Genomic DNA, 24,211 nt, shown 5'->3' on the forward strand with positions numbered 1-24,211 from the left:
AGAGCATCACATTTATTTATGATTTAAGTGAAATACAAGAGATAGAATGTTCCAAAGCTAAGAACATGGCATTTTCTTGAAAAGCAAATAAAGAAATACACAAAAACCAATAACTATAAATCATATGCTAAAATCAAATAAAACACCAGGACATGTGTATAATAAAACGATAATTAAATTGCCTGAACCTTGCTCTTTTAAAAATAACCTAGTTCAAATATGCGTTATAGTTCATTGGTAAAGCACTTGCCCAGCATGTGTGAGACCCTGGGTAGGATTCCCAGTACCACACCTCACCACACACACACACACACACACACACACACACACACACACCCAACAAAACATAAAATCCAACTGAAACCACAAATTCATCCTAACTATTCCTTCCTTCTCTGAATTTTTCTTTTTATTATTATCATTGGTGGTGGTGGTACTGGGGTTTTATTTTAACCCAGGGACACTCTACTACTGAGCTATACTCCAAGCCCTTGTTATTTTTATTTTGAGTCAGGGTCTTGCGAAATTGCCAAGGCAACTTAGGAGCCTCTTGCCTCAGCATCCTGAGTCCCTGGGATTATAGGCATAAGCCACCATACACCTGGCCCTTCTATGAATTTCAATAACATACATTTATAATGCATAACATACTTCCTTGTATTGTCTACATTCATTTTACACAGATAGAAACTAATCTTATCTCAAACTAGACATTAAGTTCCATTGAACAGAAAGACTTTACAGTATATCACACTTTATGCTGAATCTAACAAGCACACACTAAAGATTGGTTGGCATGTACTTTTGGGCAAACATCTCTCCACATTTTAGTTGGAGAGAGAAGGAAGATGTGCATTGGCGGAAGTATGTGAATTCTAGGAGAATAAGGTATGTATTACACATACAGAATCAATATCTAACAGGTTGCTGCCTGTATAAGGGAGATAATATAAGTTTTATTTAATTCTGAGACTACTATAGTATAATTCTTCATATCAGAGTATTCAGATAAAGAGCATGCACATTTTATTGCAATGAAAGATTAAGTAGTAACTGTAAACACGTCAACATCATCAAAATTTATAGGAAACAATCCAAAATCAGTATGCTAACGATATGGCCTTTAGTCAAAGGTAATCTTCACATTGCGTTCCTGCTCCTTGCTTTGAAAATCCTCAAAAATCTTTGTTATCTCTTCCACCTTCTTTTGCATCATTCCTATAAGGAAGGAAGTCACACAATCATTAATCCAAGCTCAAAATATTACAGAAACATTATTACACATTCTCCCCTAAACTATTATTTACAAAACTTTACATATCAATTTAAATAGTTTTAGAAAATACAGAAGAAAAAACACATTCATCTACTTTTTTAAAAACTATGAAAACAGTGGACAGCACTGTTCTTTATCTGTTCTCCTAGTTTTCAAGGCAAATAACAGTCTACTTGACATTTGTGTTTTGTTCCAGTTACCAATTACAGCCTAAAAGTGTAATTTTCTGCCAGTAAAAATAAGCTGTTGAAATAAGCATGATGAGCTGAGTTTTTGTACTACCATCAGCCAATTTGGTCATTTGTTTTAGTGTTCATTAATGCTTACTAGAGGATAAGCAATAACTAGTGCCCAAAAGAAAGAAAAATTTTATGAAATTAAAACTTAAATATACTTTCTTAAAAAAATTCCAGTCAACTAGAATGGCCCTAATGTTTATTCAGTATTTAAAGTATAATACCATATCCTATCTTATAATATAAACATTCTGCAAGATCACACTTCAACAAATGACTGAAATGATGGCTCTCTACTAAAAGCCTAGAAAAATACAGTGTTATGTTGAGGCTAGCAAAATAACCCCCCCACACACACTTTTTTTGGTAATAACTAATTGCATGGTGCAATTTTTTTCTCTAATTAAGCTTTTTTAATGTGACAGAAACACAAATGAGCACTACAACAAACTATTAACTCAAGAACATAAGTGTCAACATAAGCACATTTTACTAATTTGCTGAGAGATTGATAAATATTAAATGTAAAAGAGTACATTTATAACAATTTTGAAAATCAATAAAATGTCAAGAATCACAAGTCAGTGTTACTAAGAGAACTTTACTGTAAATATTTTGTCATGTTTTCTAATTGAATTCCCAGGACTATTTATATATTAACATACTTAAAGATTTTTAAAGACTTTCATTCCTTATGTGAAAAAAAATGTATTAAGGTAATTATTGCCCAGAGTTCTAGTCAAATGATAAGCATCAGTGATTCTTTTTTCCCAGTATATTAAATTATATATCACATTAGAAGTAAAATGCTAGCAGTAGCCAAAATTTGTGTGTGTGGCAGGAGGGAATGTGTCATACATATTTTGATATTATTTTTATTTTTTTACTTTAAAAATATTTTTGTTATAGATAGACACAATACCTTTATTTTGTTTAGTTTTTTTTTAATGTAGTGCTGGGGAGTGAACTCAGTGTCTCACACATGCTAGGCAAGCACTCTACCACTGAGCCACAACCCCAGCCCTTGATATTATTTTTAAAAATTATATTGATATATATGAAAACAAGAAAACAATTCCATTCACAATAAACAAGATGTGGTATGTAAATAAAATACAATGCTACACTGCAATACAAAGAAATACTAATATGTGTTATAACATGAATGAACCTTGTAAAAAACATCGCAAGCAAGAAGTATGATACAAAGGGCAACATATTATTATCCTATTTCCATAAACTCTCCATCAAAAGCAAATCTCTAAAGACAGAAAGTAGATTAGGATTGCCCAGGATTTGGGATAGGAATGGAGAATAACTACAAGTGGGCAAAAGAAAATTTGGGGGATAATGGAAACATTCTAAAATTGGATTGTGTGGTGTTTATACACTAAAGACTTAATTTAGTGGCTAATGGTTAAAATTATATATTTCTGTGCTTAAAAATATTTTCTAAAAGTGATTTGTTCCCCATAAAAGATACTGGTGAAATTGTTGCAGCCAGTCTCATTCTGATTTGGGGACAGATGTTTTCTTCAACTTAGCCTACTTGCAAATATTTTTGGTAACAATTCAAACATTTGTATAGAAGATTATAAAAATAGAGATTTCATCACTAAAACCAAACACAGCTTTCTAATGTAATTACTACTTTTAAGTTATACATATAAATATTACCATATAACATTAAATTCACTGTCAAAGTAAACACTGCACTCTTATAAATATTGTTATAGTATATCTCCTTCTCCTAGAAAAATTATTGGGGCAGTAGGAAAAAAAAACAGATTAACAGAAAAATGGTCATAAGATACAAGTGATGAACCTACAAGATGATACACAATATGTTTATAAACATTTTAAGCATTAAAAATATTAGTAAACAGAATGATGCAAATTAAACCAGAGAAATATTATTTTCACTATAAATTTTGGCAAGGAATGATGATGATTTCTGGTGATGGTAGTAATTACAGAAGTACTGGAAGGAGTGAGTACACTAATAATGAATTGCTGTTGAAGATATAAATCAGTGCAACTGACCTGAAAGAAAATATAAATCAAAAGTTTTTAAAGCAGACATTACTCCTGACTTAGTTTTTTTTAACTTCTAAGTATTATATTTATGTCCAGTAATCACTGATGTGCCTTAAACCTTACCTACATCTAGGTTAACTGTAGCACAATTTGAAAAAAGAAAACATTTGGAAACATCAATAGGCTAGCATATATGTAAAATGAAATATTTACCAGCCATTAAAATGTAGAATATTTAATAACACTGAAAGATATTCATGGACACATCTCTCAACTTTGTATCTCTCCATCAAAAGCTGAATATAGTGTACTGTGTACAAATCACAACACAAATGAATAGAAAAATGTATATTGAACACCAAGCCAATGCAAAGCATAGCTAAATCCTGAAAACACAGAAATCATTAGGGCATAATCTCTATGTAGAAACTCAAATTCCAGGAAACAGACATATAAATAAGTAACTGCAATACTGTATGATAAATGCTGGTAATATAATAAATAGTATGGATACAAAGAAGATAATAAACAACTACTAGAATGATGAGTTAAGCAAGGTTTAAAAGAAGAGATAGATGTTAAATTACATCTTAATACAGGAACCACTGCAAGGCAGATAATGAAGAGCTAGGGTACTCCAGGAGAAGAAACTGTTCATCCAAAAATATGGAAGAGGAAAGAATATTGGGTTTTTGAACAACCATAAATACTTCTCTAAAAGAAATGCTGCAAACAAAAGGTAAGGTTGAAAAAAAGCAGGGGTTAGATTATACATGATAATCTAATTAAAACACAAAAATTTACATTGGCCAATCAGAATGAACAGATGAGAACAATTATCATTTCTTAGACTACTCTGAGAGTAGATATGTGAAAGTAAATTTGAGTGGAATAAGACTGGGGAAGGAAATCATCATTAAGGTCTCTAAAGAATGTATGTATTCACCACTGTTCCATTCTAAAACATCTGTAAAACAGTTAAAGAATTTACAAAAATAAAAAGAGGAAAATGATAAAAGCACAAAACCAATAAGAAGAAATGACATGAAACTTTGAACATTGCAACTGGATTTGTACTACAGAAACCCTAGAACTCCAGAAAGGCTATGGAATTAGTAGAACTAGGTAATTCAAAATGTCATTGAAATTGGAGCTAAAAACAGAATTATGAATGATTAAGAAGCAGTCCCTTCCTCTCTTCCACATCCTACCTCTAAACAATTCTTCCTACCCAACTTTTGCAGATGATTTTTTGGCAAACATGACAGAAACATGACAACGAGCTCTTGCAAAATAAAAATCAAGACCAAAAGCAAAGATCAATAAAAAACTTGAATGAAAAGATGAGTATATACCCCAGAAAAATTTAACAAAATACAAAGAGAAAAATAGGAGAAAAGAAATGCAGTTTAGTTGAGGATTCAAACTTCAGAATAAGTGTATTGCCAGGAAGAACAAAAATATCATAGAAAAGGAAATTAACAGAAACCTAATTCAAGAAAATAGCTGCAGCTGACAAAAACAAAATGGGTTTCTTGACTCACCAATAGCAGGCTCAGTGGTGAGAGATCCACATCAAAGCTCATCATGTGATGATGAAAAAAATCAGATGAAATTTGCATATTCTGAGAAAGATCTCAAAATTGTTCATGGGAAAAATATAAAACACACAAATGAAGAGGTATGAAGGTTCAGATTCAGAAGTTACATGATAATGTAACTGCATCTTCAAAAGTTCAAGGAGAAGGAAGTAAGGGTCTCAGATGATGGGGGATTAGAGGAAGAGTACACTTCCCAGTAGTTCCATAGCACCAGACTTCAAAAGCAGTAAGACTGCTTCTCAGTGAGGGGAGTAACTAAGGTAACTCACTGAAATTCAACACTGGAGAGTAAAAGAAACCATAGAGATGCAGAAAATTGGAAAGTGTGAACATAAGAAAAAAATACATTAGAGATGTGCCAGCTTGGCAGGCCTTAGCATGGCAGGGGAGGTAGAACACAGGTAGAGAGGAATGTGTAGCAGAACAACAACAAAAATGGATTGGGTAATCTGTAGAATCAGAAGGAGGTTGATCTTAATGAACCCAGAGTCAGTGGGGAAAGATGTTAAGTGAAAAACAACCAAAATTTCTTGGCCCACATTTCAGAAGGAAATGGGTTCATCAGCATGGAAACCATCTATAAGTGATACACAGCCATAAGCAGAGGCAAGAGACTGGGAACTCATGAAGGAAGTTGCCAGCTGCCCACCTATTATGAACTCCAGAGTCTTCCTGGACCAGTGTGACAAAAATAGGCACAAAGAAAACTGGGCCTAGTACATACAGACTCCAGACACAGGAGAAAGAGCTCCTTTTGTGCTGGTGCCCTAAATGTCCAGCAGAAATTGGCATCTCTCCATCAATAGGGTGTGTGAACTAATCTCAAATACCCACTAACAGAGTTCCAAGGGTTACCCAAGAGCAAACCTCAGCTATTTAGAACTCTGCACCAGCCCCACTATAAGGGGCTGTCAGCATTGACCAGTCTATCCCACCCTGCACTGGGAGACAGGAAGCTGAAAGCTACTACAAGCAGCTTTGGCTCTTAACCACAACAGGTGGCAGCTAGGTGAGGAAAACAAAGATGTTGGACTTAACAAGCCGCAGCCTTTGACTCAAGGATTACAGTGCCCACAGATAAACACATGAGAAGGAAATTAAAGGGACATAAATAGGAAAAGAAAAAGTCAAATTATCACCGTTTGCTGAAGACGTGATCCTATATCTAGAAGACCCTAAAAACACCACCAGAAGACTTCTAAAGCTGATATGGAATTTATAAAAGTAGCATAATAGAAGATCTACATACAAAAATCAATAGTTTTGCTATACTCCAACAGTGATTCTGCTAAGAAATAAATCAGCAAACTATGCCATTCACAATAAGCTAAAAAAAAAAAAAAATACATGGAATTAATCTAACCCAGGAAGTGAAAGAGCTCTATGATGAAAATTATGTAACATGGAAGAAAGAAATTGATGGAAAGACCTCTCATATTCTTAGGCAGAATATTGTTAAAAATGTCAGACTATCAAAAGCAATATAGAGACTCAATGCAATCTCCATCAAAATATCAATAATATTCTTCATAGAACTAGAAAAACACAGTCTTTGAATTCATTTGGAAGACTAAGACACCCATAATATTAAAATCAATTCTGAGCAAGAACAATAATGCAAGAGAAGAGACATCAATTAAAACACCTGATTTCAAATTATATTATATAGGCATAGTAAAAAAGAGAAAAAATACCAGCATGGTTTTGGCATGAAACTAGACATGAAGACCAATGGAATAGAAGACATGGAGACAAACACACACTTAGTCATCTGATACATTAAAAACTATGCCAAAAATACATGTTGGAAAAAAAAACAATATTTAGAAAACTGGATATTCATATGTAGAAGAATAAAACTAGATTCCTATTTCTCATTCTGTACAAAAGTCAAATCAAAGTAGATTAAAGACTAAGGAATTTTTAAGAAGACTAAGGAATTAGATAAGAAACTTAGTAACTCTTCAAAAGAAAAGTGTCTATACACCATCATATTGGTGCAGACACTGACTTCCTAACAAGATTCCTAAAGCTCAATAAACAAATGAATCAATAAATAGGATGACATCAAATTAAAAAGCTTCTGCACAGCAATGGAAACAATTCGAGCATGAAAAGAGAGTCTATAGAATGGAAGAAGATCTTTGCCAGCTATTCCTCTGTCAAGGGATTAATATTGGGACTATATAAAGAACTCATAAAACAACAAAAATACAACAATAAATTGGCAAAGAGCTAAACAGACATTTCTCAAAAGAAGAAACACAAATGACCAACAATATATAAATATGAATAAATGTGAACATCTCTAGCAATCAGCGAAATGCAAACCAAAACTACACCACACTCTGCCATTTTTTTTCTAGGGTCCCTGTACTAGAGATGCAGCAATGCTCCCAATGCCCACATCTGCTGTGCCCTCACTAGCCCCTCCTCCAGGAGCCAGTTTGCAAGGATGCAGCCATCCAGACTACAGCCCCCCTCAGTAGCTATGTCCTCCAGGTCCGTGTGCTTGTCCTACTGCAGCATGTTTGGTGGCCTGGGCACCATGAGCCAGCCAAGCTCCACCTGGAACTACCTAACCACGTCCACCCCAGTACCAGCTATAGCCTCTATGCCTCACCCCTGGGCAGTCCATGTCACGCGCTGCTTGGACATGTACCTGTGGAGTAGCAAGCCTGGGGTGCAGCTGCAGCCGGACTTGGTGGACTTCTCACTGGCCAATGCCATAAACACCAAATTCAAGAATACTCACACCAATGAGAAGGTGGAGTTGCAGGAGCTCACTGACCACTCTACCAACTATATCACCAAGGTGTGCTTCCTGAAGCAGCAGAATAAGATCTTGCTGGCCAGCTCAAACAGCTCAGGGGCCAGGGCAAGCTGCATCTGGGGGACCTCTAGGAAAAGGAGAAGGTGATACAGGAACTGTGCTATCAGGTAGACCAGTTCACCAATGACAAGGCCCATGTCAAAGTGAAGTGTGACAATTTGGCTAAGGACACCACATAGCTACCAGAGAAATTGCAAGAGATGCTTCAGGGAGAGGAAGTCCAAAGCACCTTGCAGTCTTTCAGATAGGATATTAACAATGCATCTCTGACATGTCTTGACCTTGACTGTAAAGTGTAATCCTTGCAAGAAGAGATTGCCTTTTTGAAGAAACTACATGATGAGGCTCAGATTCAGGAAGAGCATGTTCAAATCAGTGTGGATGTTTCTAAGCCTGACCTCATAAAGCTTCCCTGTGTGATGTCCGTCAGCAGTATGAAAGCATGACTGCCAAGAACCTTCAGGAGGCAGAAGAATGATACAAGGCTAAGTTTGCTGACTTCACTGAGGTTGCTAACTGGAACAATGATGCTCTGAACCAGGCGAAGCAGGAATCAAATGAGTACTGGAGACAGATATGGTCTCACCTGAAAAGTGGATGTGCTTAAAGGAATTAACAAGTCCCTGGAACTCCAGATGCATGAAATAGAAGAGAACTTTGCTGTGGAAGCTGCTAACTACCAAGACACTATTGACTACCTGCAGAATGAGATTCAGAATGTAAAGGAAGAAATGGCTTATCACCTTCATGAATACCAAGACTTGCTCAATGTTAAGATGACTTTTGAAGAGGATAGGAAAGGTATCAGAATACAACAGTTACTAATAGGGCATTATGTAAAATTGTGGATGTGTAACCGACGTGATTCTGCAATCTGCATTTGGGGTAAAAATTGGGAGTTCATAACCCACTTGAATCTAATGTACGAAATATGATCTGTCAAGAGCTTTGTAATGTTGTGAACAACCAATAAAAAAAAGATGAATGAATTAAAGCTAAAAAAAATTTAAAAAGATGACTTTTGACAGAGGCAGATTACATTCAGGGGTAAACCAATTAGGTTAACGACCGATTTCTCATCACAAACTTTGAAAGCGAGAAGATCCTGGAATAATGTATTTCAAACGCTGAAAAATAATGGATTCCAACCAAGAATACTATATCCAGCAAAATTGAGCTTCAAATTTGACAATGAAATTAAAATCTTTCACGATAAACAAAAGCTAAAAGAATTTGCAGCAAGAAAACCAGCTCTGCAAAGCATTTTGAACAAAACACTACAAGAAGAGGAATTGAAAAATAGTGCCCAAAACTAACAGCAGGAGGTATCTCAGTAAAGGGGGAGGAAAATAACCAAAAAGCAAAACTAGCCAAACTAAAATAAATAAATAAAGAAGCATGACTGGAAGTACAAATCATATCTCAATTGTAACCTTAAATGTTAATGGCCTAAACTCACCAATCAAGAGACATAGGCTAGTAACCTGGATCAAAAAAACAAATCCAACAATATGCTGCCTTCAGGAGACTCATATGATAGGAAAAGACATACACAGGCTGAAGGTAAAAGGTTGGGAAAAATCATACCACTCACATGGCCCTCGGAAGCAAGCAGGAGTGGCCATACTCATATCGAATAAAATCAACTTCAAACCTAAGTTAATCAAGAAGGATAAAGAAGGTCACTATATACTGTTAAAAGGAACCATCCACCAACAAGACATAACAATCATCAATTTGTATGCACCAAACAATGGAGCTGCAACGTTCATAAAACAAACTCTCCTCAAGTTCAAGAGTCAAATAGACCACAACACAATAATTATGGGTGACTTCAACACACCGCTCTCGCCATTAGACAGATCCTCTAGACAAAAGCTGAATAAAGAAACTATAGAACTCAACAGCACAATCAATAACCGAGACTTAACCGACATATATAGAATATATCAACCATCATCAAGTGGATACACGTTCTTCTCAGCAGCACATGGATCCTACTCAAAGATAGACCATATATTATGCCATAAGACAACTCTTAGTAAATATAAAGGCGTGGAGATAATACCATGCACCATATCTGATCATAATGGAATGAAATTGGAAATCAATGATAAAAGAAGGAAGGAAAAATCCTACATCACATGGAAAATGAACAATATGATATTGAATGATCAATGGGTTATAGAAGACATAAAGGAGGAGATGAAAAAATTCTTAGAATCAAATGATAACACAGACACAACATACCGGAATCTATGGGACACAATGAAAGCAGTTTTAAGAGGGAAATTAATTTCTTGGAGTTCTTACCTCAAAAAAAGAAAAAAACCAACAAATAAATGAACTCACGCAACACCTCAAAAACCTAGAAAAGGAAGAGCAAAACAACAGCAAATGTAGTAGAAGACAAGAAATAATTAAAATTAGAGCAGAAATCAACGAAATTGAAACAAAAGAAACCATTGAAAAAATTGATAAAACTAAAAGTTGGTTCTTTGAAAAAATAAATAAGATAGACAAGCCCTTAGCCATGCTAACGAAAAGAAGAAGAGAGAGAACTCAAATTACTAACATACGGGATGAAAAAGGCAATATCACAACAGACACTACAGAAATACAGAAGATAATTAGAAAGTATTTTGAAACCCTATATTCCAATAAAATAGAAGATAATGAAGATATCGATAAATTTCTTAAGGCATATGATTTGCCCAGATTGAGACAGGAAGACACACACAATTTAAACAGACCAATAACAAAAGAAGAAATAGAAGAAGCCATCAAAAGACTACCAACCAAGAAAAGCCCTGGACCGGATGGGTATACAGCGGAGTTTTACAAAACCTTCAAAGAAGAATTAATACCAATACTTTTCAAGCTATTTCAAGAAACAGAAGAAGAAGGAGCTCTTCCAAATTCATTCTATGAGGCCAACATCACTTTGATCCCAAAACCAGACAAAGATACTTCAAAGAAAGAAAACTACAGACCAATATCTCTAATGAACTTAGATGCAAAAATCCTCAATAAAATCCTGGTGAATCGAATACAAAAGCATATCAAAAAAATTGTGCACCATGATCAAGTAGGATTCATTCCTGGGATGCAAGGATGGTTCAATATACGGAAATCAATAAATGCTATTCACCACATCAATAGACTTAAAGACAAGAACCACATGATCATCTCGATGGATGCAGAAAAAGCATTTGACAAAGTACAGCATCCCTTTATGTTCAAAACACTAGAAAAACTAGGGATAACAGGAACTTACCTCAACATTGTAAAAGCTATATATGCTAAACCTCAGGCTAGCATCATCCTAAACGGAGAAAAACTGAAGGTATTTCCTCTAAAATCTGGAACAAGACAGGGATGCCCTCTATCACCTTCTATTCAATTTAGTTCTCGAAGTACTAGCCAGAGCAATTAGACAGACAAAAGAAATTAAAGGCATAAAAATAGGAAAAGAAGAAATTAAACTATCGCTATTTGCGGATGACATGATAATATACTTAACAGACCCAAAAGAGTCTACAAAGAAGCTGCTAGAGTTAATAAATGAATTCAGCAAAGTGGCAGGTTATAAAATCAACACGCATAAATCAAAGGCATTCCTGTATATCAGCAACAAAACCTCTGAAATGGAAATAAGGAAAACCACTCCATTCACAATAAGATACTTGGGAATCAACCTAACAAAAGAGATGAAAGATTTATACAATGAAAACTACAGAACCCTAAAGAGAGAGATAGAAGAAGATCTCAGAAGATGGAAAAATGTACCCTGTTCATGGATAGGCAGAACTAACATCATCAAAATGGCGATATTACCCAAAGTTCTCTACAGGTTTAATGCGATGCCAATCAAAATCCCAATGGCATTTCTTGTAGAAATAGACAAAGCAATCATTAAATTCATATGGAAAAACAAAAGACCCAGAATAGCAAAAGCAATTCTAAGCAGGAAGTGTGAATCTGGAGGGATAGCGATACCAGAGGTCAAACTGTACTACAAAGCAATAGTAACAAAAACAGCATGGTACTGGTACCAAAACAGGCAGGTGGACCAATGGTACAGAATAGAGGACACAGAGACTAATCCACAAAGTTACAACTATCTTATATTTGATAAAGGGGCTAAAAGCATGCAATGGAGGAAGGATAGCATCTTCAAAAATGGTGCTGGGAAAACTAGAAATCCATATGCAACAAAATGAAATTGAATCCCTTTCTCTCGCCATCCACAAAAATTAACTCCAAATGGATCAGGGAGCTAGATATCAAATCAGAGACACTGCGTCTGATAGAAGAAAAAGTTGGCTCCTATCTACATATTGTGGGGTCGGGCTCCAAATTCCTTAATAGGACACCCATAGCCCAAGAGTTAACAACAAGAATAAACAAATGGGACTTACTTAAACTAAAAAGTTTTTTCTCAGCAAGAGAAACAATAAAAGAGGTAAATAGAGAGCCTACATCCTGGGAACAAATTTTTACCCCCCACACCTCCGATAGAGCCCTAATATCCAGAATGTACAAAGAACTCAAAAAATTAAACAATAAGATAACAAATAACCCAATTAACAAATGGGCCAAGGACCTGAACAGACACTTCACAGAGGAGGACATACAATCAATCAACAAGTACATGAAAAAATGCTCACCATCTCTAGCAATCAGAGAAATGCAAATCAAAACCACCCTAAGATACCATCTCACTCCAGTAAGATTGGCAGCCATTATGAAGTCAAACAACAATAAGTGTTGGCGGGGATGTGGGGAAAAGGGTACACTTGTACACTGCTGGTGGGGCTGTAAAATGGTGAGGCCAATTTGGAAAGCAGTATGGAGATTCCTAGGAAAGCTGGGAATGGATCCACCATTTGACCCAGCTATCGCACTTCTCGGACTATTCCCTGAGGACCTTAAAAAAGCGCTCTATAGGGATACGGCTGCATCAATGATTATAGCGGCACAATTCACAATAGCTAGACTGTGGAATCTAGATGCCCCTCAATAGATGAATGGAAAAAAAAATGTGGCATCTATACACAATGGATTATTATGCAGCACTAAGAAATGACAAAATCATAGAATTTGCAGGGAAATGGATGGCATTAGAGCAGATTATGCTAAGCGAAGCTAGCCAAGCCCTAAAAAACAAATGCCAATTGTCTGCTTTGATATAAAGAGAACAACTAAGAACAGAACAGGAAGGAAGAGCATGAGGAAAAGACTACAGTAAACAAAGATGAATGGGGGGAGAGAAACGGAGAGAGAAGGGAAAGCACATGGAAAGAGTAGGAGACCTTCAATGATACATAGAATTATAAGAGGTTATGAGGGGCAAGGGGGAGGGAAAAAAAGGGAGAGAATTGAACAACAGCAGGGGAGGTAGAGAGGGAAGATGGGAGGGGAGGGGAGGGGAGGGGGGATAGTAGGGGATAGGAAAGGTAGCAGAATACAACAGTCACTAATATGGCATTATGTAAAAATGTGAATATGTAACAGATGTGATTCTGCAATCTGTATTTGGGGTGAAAATGGGAGTTCAAAACACAATTTGAGTCAAATGTATGAAAGATGATATATCATGAGCTATGTAATGCTTTAAATAATCAATAAAAAAAAAGAAAAAAAAATTTTAAAAGATGACTTTTGACATTGAGATTGCCACCTACAGGAAACTTCTGGAAGGCATGAACAGGATTTCTCTGCCTCTTCCCAACTTCTCCTCCCTGAACCTGCATTCACTCCCTCTGGTTGACACCCACTCAGAAAGGATACTTATAATTAAGACAGTTGAAACTAGAGATGGACAGGTTATCAACAAAACTTCTTAGGATCATGATCTTGAATAAAAACTGCAAAGACTCAGTGCAGCAGCATTACCATAAAGAATTAAAAAAAATCCATATCTTAACAGCTTTCAAGTGCTTTTGCAGTTTTTCAGGAGCGCAAGATAGTTTTGGAATAGGAATAAGCTCTAGTTCTTAGCAACCAGTGCTCCTAAAAGATTAGAAAAAAGTTCACAACATAATCTAGTTTACGAACAAGTGTTGTGCTAGAACATTTTTTATAAAGTATTTTTGAATGCCATTAAAGCTGTTTTTTTCCCAGCCAAAAAAATTTAAAAACTATGCTCAAATTTCATCTCATACCAGTCAGAATAATAACCATCAAGAAACCAAATAGTAATAAATGCTGGCAAGGATGTGGGGGGCAAGGGACACTCGTACATTATTAGTAAGACAGCAAATTAGTACGACCACTATGGAAAGCAGTATGGAGATTACTCAAAAAACTAGGAGTGGAAATACCATATGATTCAGCTAAGCCACTCCTTGGCATTTATTCAAAAGAACTAAAACCATCATACTACAGTAATACAGCCACATCAATGTTTATAGCAGCACAATTCACATACCCAAATTATGGAACCAGCCCAGATGCCTGTCAAAGGATGAATGGATAAAGAAAATATGATATATATACACAAAGGTGTTTTACTCAGCCATAAAGAAGAATGAAATTATGGCATTTTCTGTTAGATAATGGAAATGAAGAACACCATGCTAAGAAAACCAAGGGATGAATATTTTCTCTCATCTGTTGAAAGATAGATAGAAAAGGGGAAAAAAGACAGGGGCTGGATATCATAAAAGAGGGAAGATCAGTGGAATAGGAGAACAAGAGGAAGAGAGAAGAGACGGGAAAGGGATGGAAATGCAGAATAAACTAAAACCATGCTACATGCATATATGGCAGGAAATTCCAGCTTTATATGTAAGAAAAAACATGATAAATAAACAAAGAAGTAAAGGGACAATCAGTAGAGTCAGTAGAGGAAGTAGAGTAGGGGGAGGGAAAAGGGGAGGGAAAGGCAGGGGAATAGGTACTAAAATGGAGTAAGTCAAATTCCATGCATGCATGACTGCCAAAATCAATCCAACTACTATATATAACTATAATGCTCTACCAAAAAAATCTAAAAACAAAAAAGAAGGAAAGAAGGAGAAAGAGAAGAGAAAGACCAGGAAGGAAAAAATAACAAAGATGTTTAGTAACTTTATTTAATGTTTTCATAGATGTTATTGAATAAAATAAACTTTAAGGGAAATTATTTCCAGAGTATAATTCAACACCCAATAGTATCAATTAAATGTGAGGGTAGAATAAATACCTTTTCAGACATGGAAGGTCTCAAAAAAATTTACCTTCCATGCACTTACTATGGAAGCTGCTGGAATATGTGGTATATTGGAAACAAGGAGATAAATGAAGCAACAGGAAATAAGAGCCACTAAACTGAAGAGCAAACAAAGTAGAGAGAAAACAATAATCTATAGAAGGGAGAATCTAGCTGAATAGCAAACCAACAGAGCCACAGTTCCAGATGGTACAATAGAGATTAGAGGAGTCTGGAAGAGATGAATCGAAGCTGAAATCGATAGATTTAAATTAAAAGCAGGGAATTGGGGAATAAATTATTGATAAGTATGCAGAAAACTAAGCAAATGAGGACACAAAATTCAAAGGAAACCAAAAACTTGTAAAATAAAGGAGACATAATAATGTATGCTACATGGCCAGGCCATGAATAACACTCACATAATTGAAAGTTAAATCTTCATCTCCTATTTTGGAAAGTCAGTAGAAAAAACACAATATGGTAAAACTAAAAAGTAATAGTATATATGATACTTAGAGACAAATAAATGTAAATAGTTTAAAACTCCAAATAAAATAATTTAAAAGTGTTTGCCAATAAGGAGTATGAAATGTGATGTGTAAAAAGAGCTGGTGTTTTTCATAAACCCTATAAAATTACTCTACTTTCAACATGGGAGATGAAGAAGGCCTAAAATGCGGACATGGGGGTAGAAATCTACTGAAAAGGAAGGATTCAAAAGCTAGTTAAGAAGTAGAATCACTATTACTTAATGAAGAAACATAAATATCCTGCTTAAGATTCCTGAATAAATAGAATTAATTGTTAGCTGAGCAAAAGTAAAGGAGTTATATATCTCAGAGCAAAATAGTGTTTCCCCTATATCCAGGAGATAGGGGAAACACTGAGTTTAGTTTTAGACAGGTGTAACTTGAGGTGCCTTTGGGATATCTATGTGCAAATGTTTGCTAACATGGAACTTTACAATAAACAGTATAATAACCATTAGTGAAACTGATGGCTGGAGATGACAAATGGACTTCAAAAACTGCTGATTATCCAAAATGCATTAAAAGAGAAAACTATTAGAAATAAGAAGAGTTCTCACATCAATAACCTAACATGCTACTTTAAGAAAATTAAAAAAGTAAACTGTAACAAGCAGAAGGAAGAAAATAATAAAGAGCAGATATCAATAAACCTGCAAACAGAAATACCATAGAAAAGCCAGATGTGGTGGCTCATGCCTGTAATCCCAGAGACTCAGGAGGCTGAGGCAGAAGGATTGCAGGTTGAAGGCCAGTCTCAGCAATTTAGTGAGGCTCTAAGCAACTTGGCAGGATCCTGTCTCAAAATAAAAAAATAAAAATAAAAATTAAAAAAGTGCTGGAATGTGGCTCAGTGGTTAAGTGCCCCTGGGTTCAATCCTCAGTACTAAAAGATAAACATATAAATACAAAAAGAACCCACAGTGAAAGATCAATGAAATAAAAGGCTAATTCTTTGAGGGAAAAAAATCAGTAAAATTAATTAAGCTTTAACCAAGACAAAAATTAAAAATAGAAAAAACATAAATCATCAATATTAGAAAGAAACAGGGTATACCACTACAGATCCTACAGACATTACAAAGATAAAAAGGAAATTCTAGGAGCAATTATATACTTACAAATTTAAAAACTTAGCAAAATGCACTGATTCCAAAATAACCCACAATCTATGAGGAGTCAACCAACTGATAACCTAAATAGTCTTACAAACAATGAAGAAGCTGAATTTGTAGTTTAAAAGTTCCCTAAAAAGAAATAACCAGGTCCCAAAAGTTTCAATGGAGAACTCTGCCAAACATTTAAAGAGGAATTAATACCAATTCTTCACAAACTCTTCTAAAAAATAGAGGGCAGTATTACCTTAATAATGAAACCAACTAAAACAGTACAAAACAAGAAAACCATAGACCAATAAATCTCAAGAACATTTTTAAAAATCTCATACAAAATAGTAGCAAACCAAATCCAACAATGTATAACAAGAATTATAAACCATGACCAAGTAGAATTTATTTCACATATATAAGGCTGACTTAACATTTGAAACCTATTATTTTAAACCACCACAGAAATTAAAGAAGTAAAATGATGTCAATTGATACAGAGAAAGCCTCTGACAAAATACAGTACCTTTTCATAATAAAAGTTTCAATAAGTAAGGAACAGAGGGGAAGTACCTAAGATTGATAAAGGTCATCTACAGAAAACCACAGCTCTTGGGTACAATGACACATGTCTGTAATCATAGCTACTTAGGAGGCTGAGGTAGGAGGATCATGAGTTCAAGGTAAGCCTAGGTAACTTAGTGATATCCTGTTTCAAAATTTAAAAGGGGGTACTATGCATGCAGCTCAGCGGTAGAGCACTTGCCTAGCATGTGCAAGGCCTTGGGGGTTCCTTCAGTCCCCACTACTATGCACAAGCAAACAAGCACATGTACATGTGCGCCTAAACACACACACACACACACACACACACACACACACACACAAAATCACCTACAGCTAACATCAGACTTAAGATGAAAGACTGAAGACTTCCCACATAAGACCATGAACAAAACAAGGATGTGTCTTTTATCTCTCTTTCTCAACAGTTTATTGGAAGTTCTAGATAATCTAAAAAGGCAAGAAAAAGAAATAAATGGCATATGGATTGGAAAGGAAGAAATAGTACAATACCTATTTGTAGATATCATAACTGCCTATCTAGAAAATCCCAAGGAGTCCACAAAAAAATTCCTAGAACTAAGAAGTAAATTTAGCAAGTTAAAAGAAAAGATCAATATACAAATTTGTGTTTTTATATATTAACAGCAATTATGTGAAATGCAATACCATTTATAATCACTATAAAGAAAATTAAATACAATGGTATAAAGTCTAACAAAACCAAAATACATATGTAATATGGTTTATGAAAATTATAAAATGCTCATGAAAGAAATCAGAGAAGACCTAAATAAATTTTGAGACACAACATGTTCATGGATGGAAAGGCTCATCATAATAAAGATGCTATTTCTCCCAAAATTGATCTATAGTTAAAATGTAATTCCTATCAATTCCCAGGAAAATTTTGTGGAAAGGCAAAGGAACTAAAATAACTAAAACAATTTTGACAGGAAAGAATTGAGTGGAAGGAATTTCTCTACTGAACATAAACCTATTCGTCCCAAGTTTTCAATTCTGCAAACATAACAAATATTCAAATATTATTTTGAGGTTATAATAGTGGTATGTTTTGAGCAATTTGTTTGTATAGGTGTTCCATACCTGGGACTATGAGACAAAATGGGTTAAGGCTTATTATAAGCTATCGTAATGACATTGGTTAGGGGAAAGATATAAATCCATGGAATAGAGACTTCAGAGGAAGACCCCAACAAATATATTGAACTGATTTTGGAGAAAGGTGAAGAAACAATTCAATTAAGCAAGGATAGAAATGGTATTAGAACAGGGCTGGGGATGTGGCTCAAGTGGTAGCGCGCTCGCCTCGCCTGCGTGCGGCCCGGGTTCGATCCTCAGCACCACATACCAACAAAGATGTTGTATCCGCCGAGAACTAAAAATAAATATTAAAAATTCTCTCTCTCTCTCTCTCTCTCTCTCTCTCTCACTCTCTCTTTAAAAAAAAAAGAAATGGTATTAGAACAATTGAATATCCATGGGGGTGGGGGTTAGTCTAAACCTCATATCTTATACAAAATTAAATAAAAATATTATCTTATACAAAATTAAATAGAAACACTTTCTTCATCCATTCATCTATTGAAGAGCATCTAAGTTGGTTCCATAGCTTGGCTATTGTAAATTGAGCTGGTATAACATTGATGTGACCATGTCACTATAGTATGCTGATTTTAAGTCCTTTAGGTATATACCAAGGAGTAAAATAGCTGGGTCAAATGGTGATTCCATTCTAGGTTTTCTGAGGATCTCCATACTGTTTTCCAGAGTAGTAGTATCAATTTTCAGTCCCACTAGTAATGTATAAGTGTACACTTTTCCTCACATCCTTGCCAATATTTACTGTTACTTGTATTCTTGATTGTTTGCATTTATACTGGAGTAAGATGAAATCTCACTGTGGTATATACACACAATGGAATATTCTCAGTCATAAAAAAGAATGATGTTATGACATGCCAGTAAATGGAAGGATCTGGAGACTATCATGCTAAGTGAAATAAGTCAATTCCCAAAAAAAATAAAAAAAAAATAAAAAAATAAACCCAAAGGTTGAATGTTCTCTCTGACATGTGGATGCTAATACAAAAACAAGGGAGACAGACAGAAGTTCAGCGGATTAAACAAATGGGAATGAAGAGAAGGGATGGAGGATACAAATAGGAAAGACAGTAGAATGAATCTAACACAAATTTCCTGTATACAAATATGAATACAACATAATGAATCTCCACATCGTGTACTACCACAAGACTGGGATCCTAATTAGAATAAGATAAACTCCATGTTTGTGTAAATATGTTAAAATATACTCTACTGTCATGTATATCTAAAAAGAACAATTAAAATTTAAAAATAAATAAAAACAGATCACAGTCTTATATGTAAAATGACAAAACTTATAAAATTAAACATAGAAAAAAAATTTGGGGATAAAAAAATAGGCAAAACATTCATAGACTTTATTCCAAAAGCATAATACCTAAAAATAAAAACAATAATAAAGTGAACTTCATTAAATTTAAAAACTTTTGTTCTGTGAACAACCATGTTCAGAAGATGAATACATAAGCTACAGACTAGGAGAAAGCTTTTGCAAATCACCAATCTGACAAGAGACTTGCATCCAGAATACCAAAACAAATCGTAAAACTCTTAAAGAAAAAAAAAAACAATTAAAATGGGCAAAAGACATGAACAAACATTTCCATAAAGAGGATATAGTGATGGCAAGTAATCACAGGAAAAGTTGTTCAACATCATTAAACATCAAGGAAATGCAAATTAAAAATGCAATGACATCACTACACATCTATCACAGGGCTAAAATTAAAAAAAATAGTGAAAAGATCAAATACTCATAAGGACACGAACTGCATCACACATACATTAATGAGGAGAATGTAAAATGGTGTAGCTGCTCTGGAAATAGTGTGATAGTTTCTTTCTAAAGAGAGAGTGAGAGAGGAGAGAGAGAGAGAGAGAGAGAGAGAGAGAGAGAGAGAGAGAGAGAGAGAGAGAGAGAGAGAGAATTTTTAATATTTATTTTTTAGTTCTCGGCGGACACAACATCTTTGTTGGTATGTGGTGCTGAGGATCGAACCCGGGCCGCACGCATGCCAGGCGAGCGTGCTACCGCTTGAGCCACATCCCCAGCCCGTGTGATAGTTTCTTATAATACTAAGCATGCATCTGCCATATGACCCAAAAATTATACTCTTGAACATTTATCCCACAGAAATGAAAATTTATGTTCACATAAGCAGCTGTACATAAATGTTTATGGCAGCTTGACTCATAATATACCCAAACAAGAAATGGCCCTTATGTCTTACAACAGACAAATGGTTAAATAAATTATGATATACTCATGCCATGGAATACTACTTAGCAATAAAGAGGATCAAATTGTTGATATATATGATAACTCAGATGAATTTTATTCATTGTTTTGTGGTTATGGGGATAGAACTAAGAACCCTGAGCATGTTAGGCAAGCACTATACCATTGAGCCATACACACCAGCCCTCATATAAATCTGGAATTACACTAAATGAAAAAACAAAGGCCAATCCCCAAAGGTTACATGCTATATAAGTCTATTTACAGAATATGTCAAAATGAAATAAAAAATTAGGAGCAGAAAATAGATTCATGGTTTCTAGGAGTTAGGAATTTGGGGATAGTCGGATGTGATAGGGGGAATGTCATGATAAAAGGGGATGTGAAGAAACTTGGAGGTATGGAACTGTTCTGCATCTTGACTATGGTGATGGATATAAAAACCTACACATTAAAAAACTAGAAAATTAAATATACACACACACATACAAGTAAAACTGGAGAAATTATACGAATGATGGTTGATGTAACAATGGCAAGGTTTGTGAAATCATACCTCAGTTTTTTTAAGGTGTTCTCAATGAGCAAAATAAGGTAAAGAAAGAAAGGAGTTCTATGTTAAGTCTTACATGTGAATCTACAATTACCTCAATAAAAATTTTAATCCGAGAAATGACCAACACATACACAAATGAAGTTTTGATTCCTGTTTTAGTCAGCTTTTCACTGCATTGACTAAAAACCTGACAAGAACAATTAGAGGAGGAAAAGTTATTTGGAGCTCACAGGTGCTCCAAATATATAGCTCCATTGTTCTGGACCCAAGATGTGGCAGAATATTATGGTGGAAGGGTGTGGTGGAGGAAAGTGGCTCAGGACATGACACCAGGAAACACAGAGAGAGGGTAGGCTTCTATTCTCACAAAGACAAAATATATACCCCAAAGGTATGCACCCAGGTAGGAGGACCCACCCCGCCAGCCATACTCTATCTGCCTACAGTTACCATCCAATTAATCCCTATCCCTATCAGGGGATTAATACACCGATTAGGCTAAGGTTCTCATAATTCAATCATTTCACCTCTAAATATTCTTGCATTGTCTCACACATGAGCTTTTAAGGTATACCTTATATCTAAACCATAAACTAACATATTCTATAAGTGTCAACTCAATATGCAAGCAATATTACCAAAAAATTATCAGGCAACAATTCTATCAAATCTGTTTTTTTAACTGCTTGACAGGGTAGGCCATTTGTCAGCCTTTAAATATATGCGGCTTCATTGTTTCTTGCTGTCTGCTAAACCAATAACATATTTTAATAATTTTAGTTCTGTAAAATCTGCCTTATGTTAGGCTAATATTTAAAAACAACCTTGAAAACTTAGGAATTTCATATAATCAAAGTCCATTTCTCATCCTGAAAGGGAAGGAGAGAGAGAGAGAAAGAGAGATGAAGAACATGGGTGTGTACAGAGAGAAAAGAAGGGAGGAAGAACAGTATCCTCCCACTAGTCATAACTATTTTTGAGAAGACACTCAGTTTATTAAAATTAAAGTAACAATAAATATAATTGAGTTCTTAGTGGCAACTAATGTGCAATTGGAAAAAAATGGTGCTTAGAGAGAAATACAACTCCCATTTCTGTCATGAGAATTCACATTCTGATTTTACAATTGATACATTAAGGTACTCTGCTTGTGTACAGCCCTGCTCTTCACACAAATTAACTAAAAAACACATTTGAAGAAGGTATGCAAAATATGGTGAAAGTATCTTGAATTCTTTGATGCAGGCAATGGGAGATGGGGGTCAAGATAGTAGAATAAAATGATATGGTCTTCATTCAGTCATTCTGTGACAACATTACTTATTGTTCAAATCTCACTTTAAATCCTTCCTTTCCCTTGAAACAAACTAAAGATTGTTTCCTTCCTTTACCACACCCTACCCCTTCACAGTGTACCTGTTCATGGCAGAGGTACTGTTGATATTTATACCTAATGCACGGAGTAACATAGTGCCTTAATCACATAGTAGGTGCTCCCGATTTAGAGTCACAACTACTCTGTGGTTTTGACCTCCATCTAAAATAATACCTTCCAATTATAAAGTACTTTAGCTTTTTTAAAAAGTAGATTCCTCTTTTTTGACACAATACCTTTATTTTATTTATTATATGTGGTGCTGAGGATCAAACCCAGTGCCTCACACTTGATAGGCAAGCACTCTACCACTGAGCTACAACCCCAGTTTGCACTTCAGCTTTCAAAATGCCTACAAGGACTACTTAATTTGATTTCCACAATCTCTCGGAAAAAAGCAATAATTAAAAATGCAAGGTTAAATAACTCTCCAAAGGCGTAAACTAATGAGAATTTATTCTAGGACCTCTATCTTTAGACTTTCATGTAACAGTGCTTCTATTATTACAGGGTACCTGTTTGTCAGATGCTGTTAAATTTTTTAATAAAAATCATACACTGTATGCATGTATTTAAATATCAAACATCATTAATATGTATAATTAATACATGTTAAGTCAAAATAAAATAATACTATGCTGAGCTAATAACTGGCACCACAGTTTAACACTCTTTGTTGCCCCTTCAAACACTGAAGTTCTCAGAACGACACTAACCTATCTGAATCCCATCTGGGGAGGTTTAGTGGGTGATATAGTATTCAGGTTATTTTATCTTTGAGATGGCCATTCAGCATGGGCCCCAAAACAGCACTGTGCGAGGTTCCAGTGTAATAGTTTTTTAGTTACCAACAAGAAAGAAAATTGCTTTGCAGAAAAAATCTGTCTTTCCCACAAACAATATAAATTCTGCTATTTGGTAGTGATTTAAATTATGATACATATAATTCATCTGGGGAGGCTCTCCAGCTTGAGGAAATTCACTTGGGCACAAAATGTACATAAGTAGGATTAGTGAGAAATCTAATTTTGCGGATGTATTGAGTGTATTTCAAATCTGGATTTACATATAGAAAAGGAAGTTTGGGAAGTGGAGCTCTGAGAATATTAACCATCACACACTTTCCTAACAGAAACTGAAGACTCACTTAATTCTAATCTTAGTACCCTAATCTAACCTACAAGAAGTTCTTTGGAATCAAGGGACAAAGTGTGACAATGAATCTATTTTGTCTGTAAAGGGGAGCACAGATGAGTAAAAGTGCTCATTAAACAATGTAAGACATGAAATACTTTTCAATCAACTGCAATGGGAAGAAGCAAGTATCTCTGTTGAGCTTAAGAGACACTATTAAGTGAGCCTTACAACAGAGGTGTCTTTGTGCTACTGCCACACCTCTGGCAGATCAAGAGCATTCAACTTTCAAGTATCTGAAATAGAACATTATACTCCAGAACACAAAAAATGACCTCACCAATCAACTAATGTCACCAAGATTTCTCAAAGAATTTAAGAAAAGGAAGAAGTAAATGAAC

The 24,211-nt window shown here is 35.1% G+C and overlaps 1 protein-coding gene and 1 pseudogene across 3 annotated transcripts in view; one reads left to right on the plus strand and one right to left on the minus strand.

Annotated features, from left to right (window-relative positions):
• Positions 1-234: 234 nt before the first annotated feature.
• Positions 235-24,211, minus strand: part of NUP62CL (nucleoporin 62 C-terminal like) — an 82,007-nt gene continuing 58,030 nt past the window's right edge. For both annotated transcript variants that reach the window (XM_081276421.1, XM_081276422.1), the window contains one exon: positions 235-1,218. In XM_081276421.1, the coding sequence (XP_081132547.1) occupies positions 1,124-1,218 (95 nt within the window). In that variant the 3' untranslated portion in view covers positions 235-1,123. The remainder of the gene's footprint in view (positions 1,219-24,211) is intronic.
• On the plus strand, positions 7,642-13,832 carry LOC308638715 (vimentin-like; annotated as a pseudogene). Its single transcript has 2 exons — positions 7,642-8,759; positions 13,641-13,832. The product of its transcript is annotated as a vimentin-like (transcript).

This window comes from Spermophilus citellus (assembly GCF_964194105.1).
Source record: "Spermophilus citellus genome assembly, chromosome: X".
NCBI lineage: Eukaryota > Metazoa > Chordata > Mammalia > Rodentia > Sciuridae > Spermophilus > Spermophilus citellus.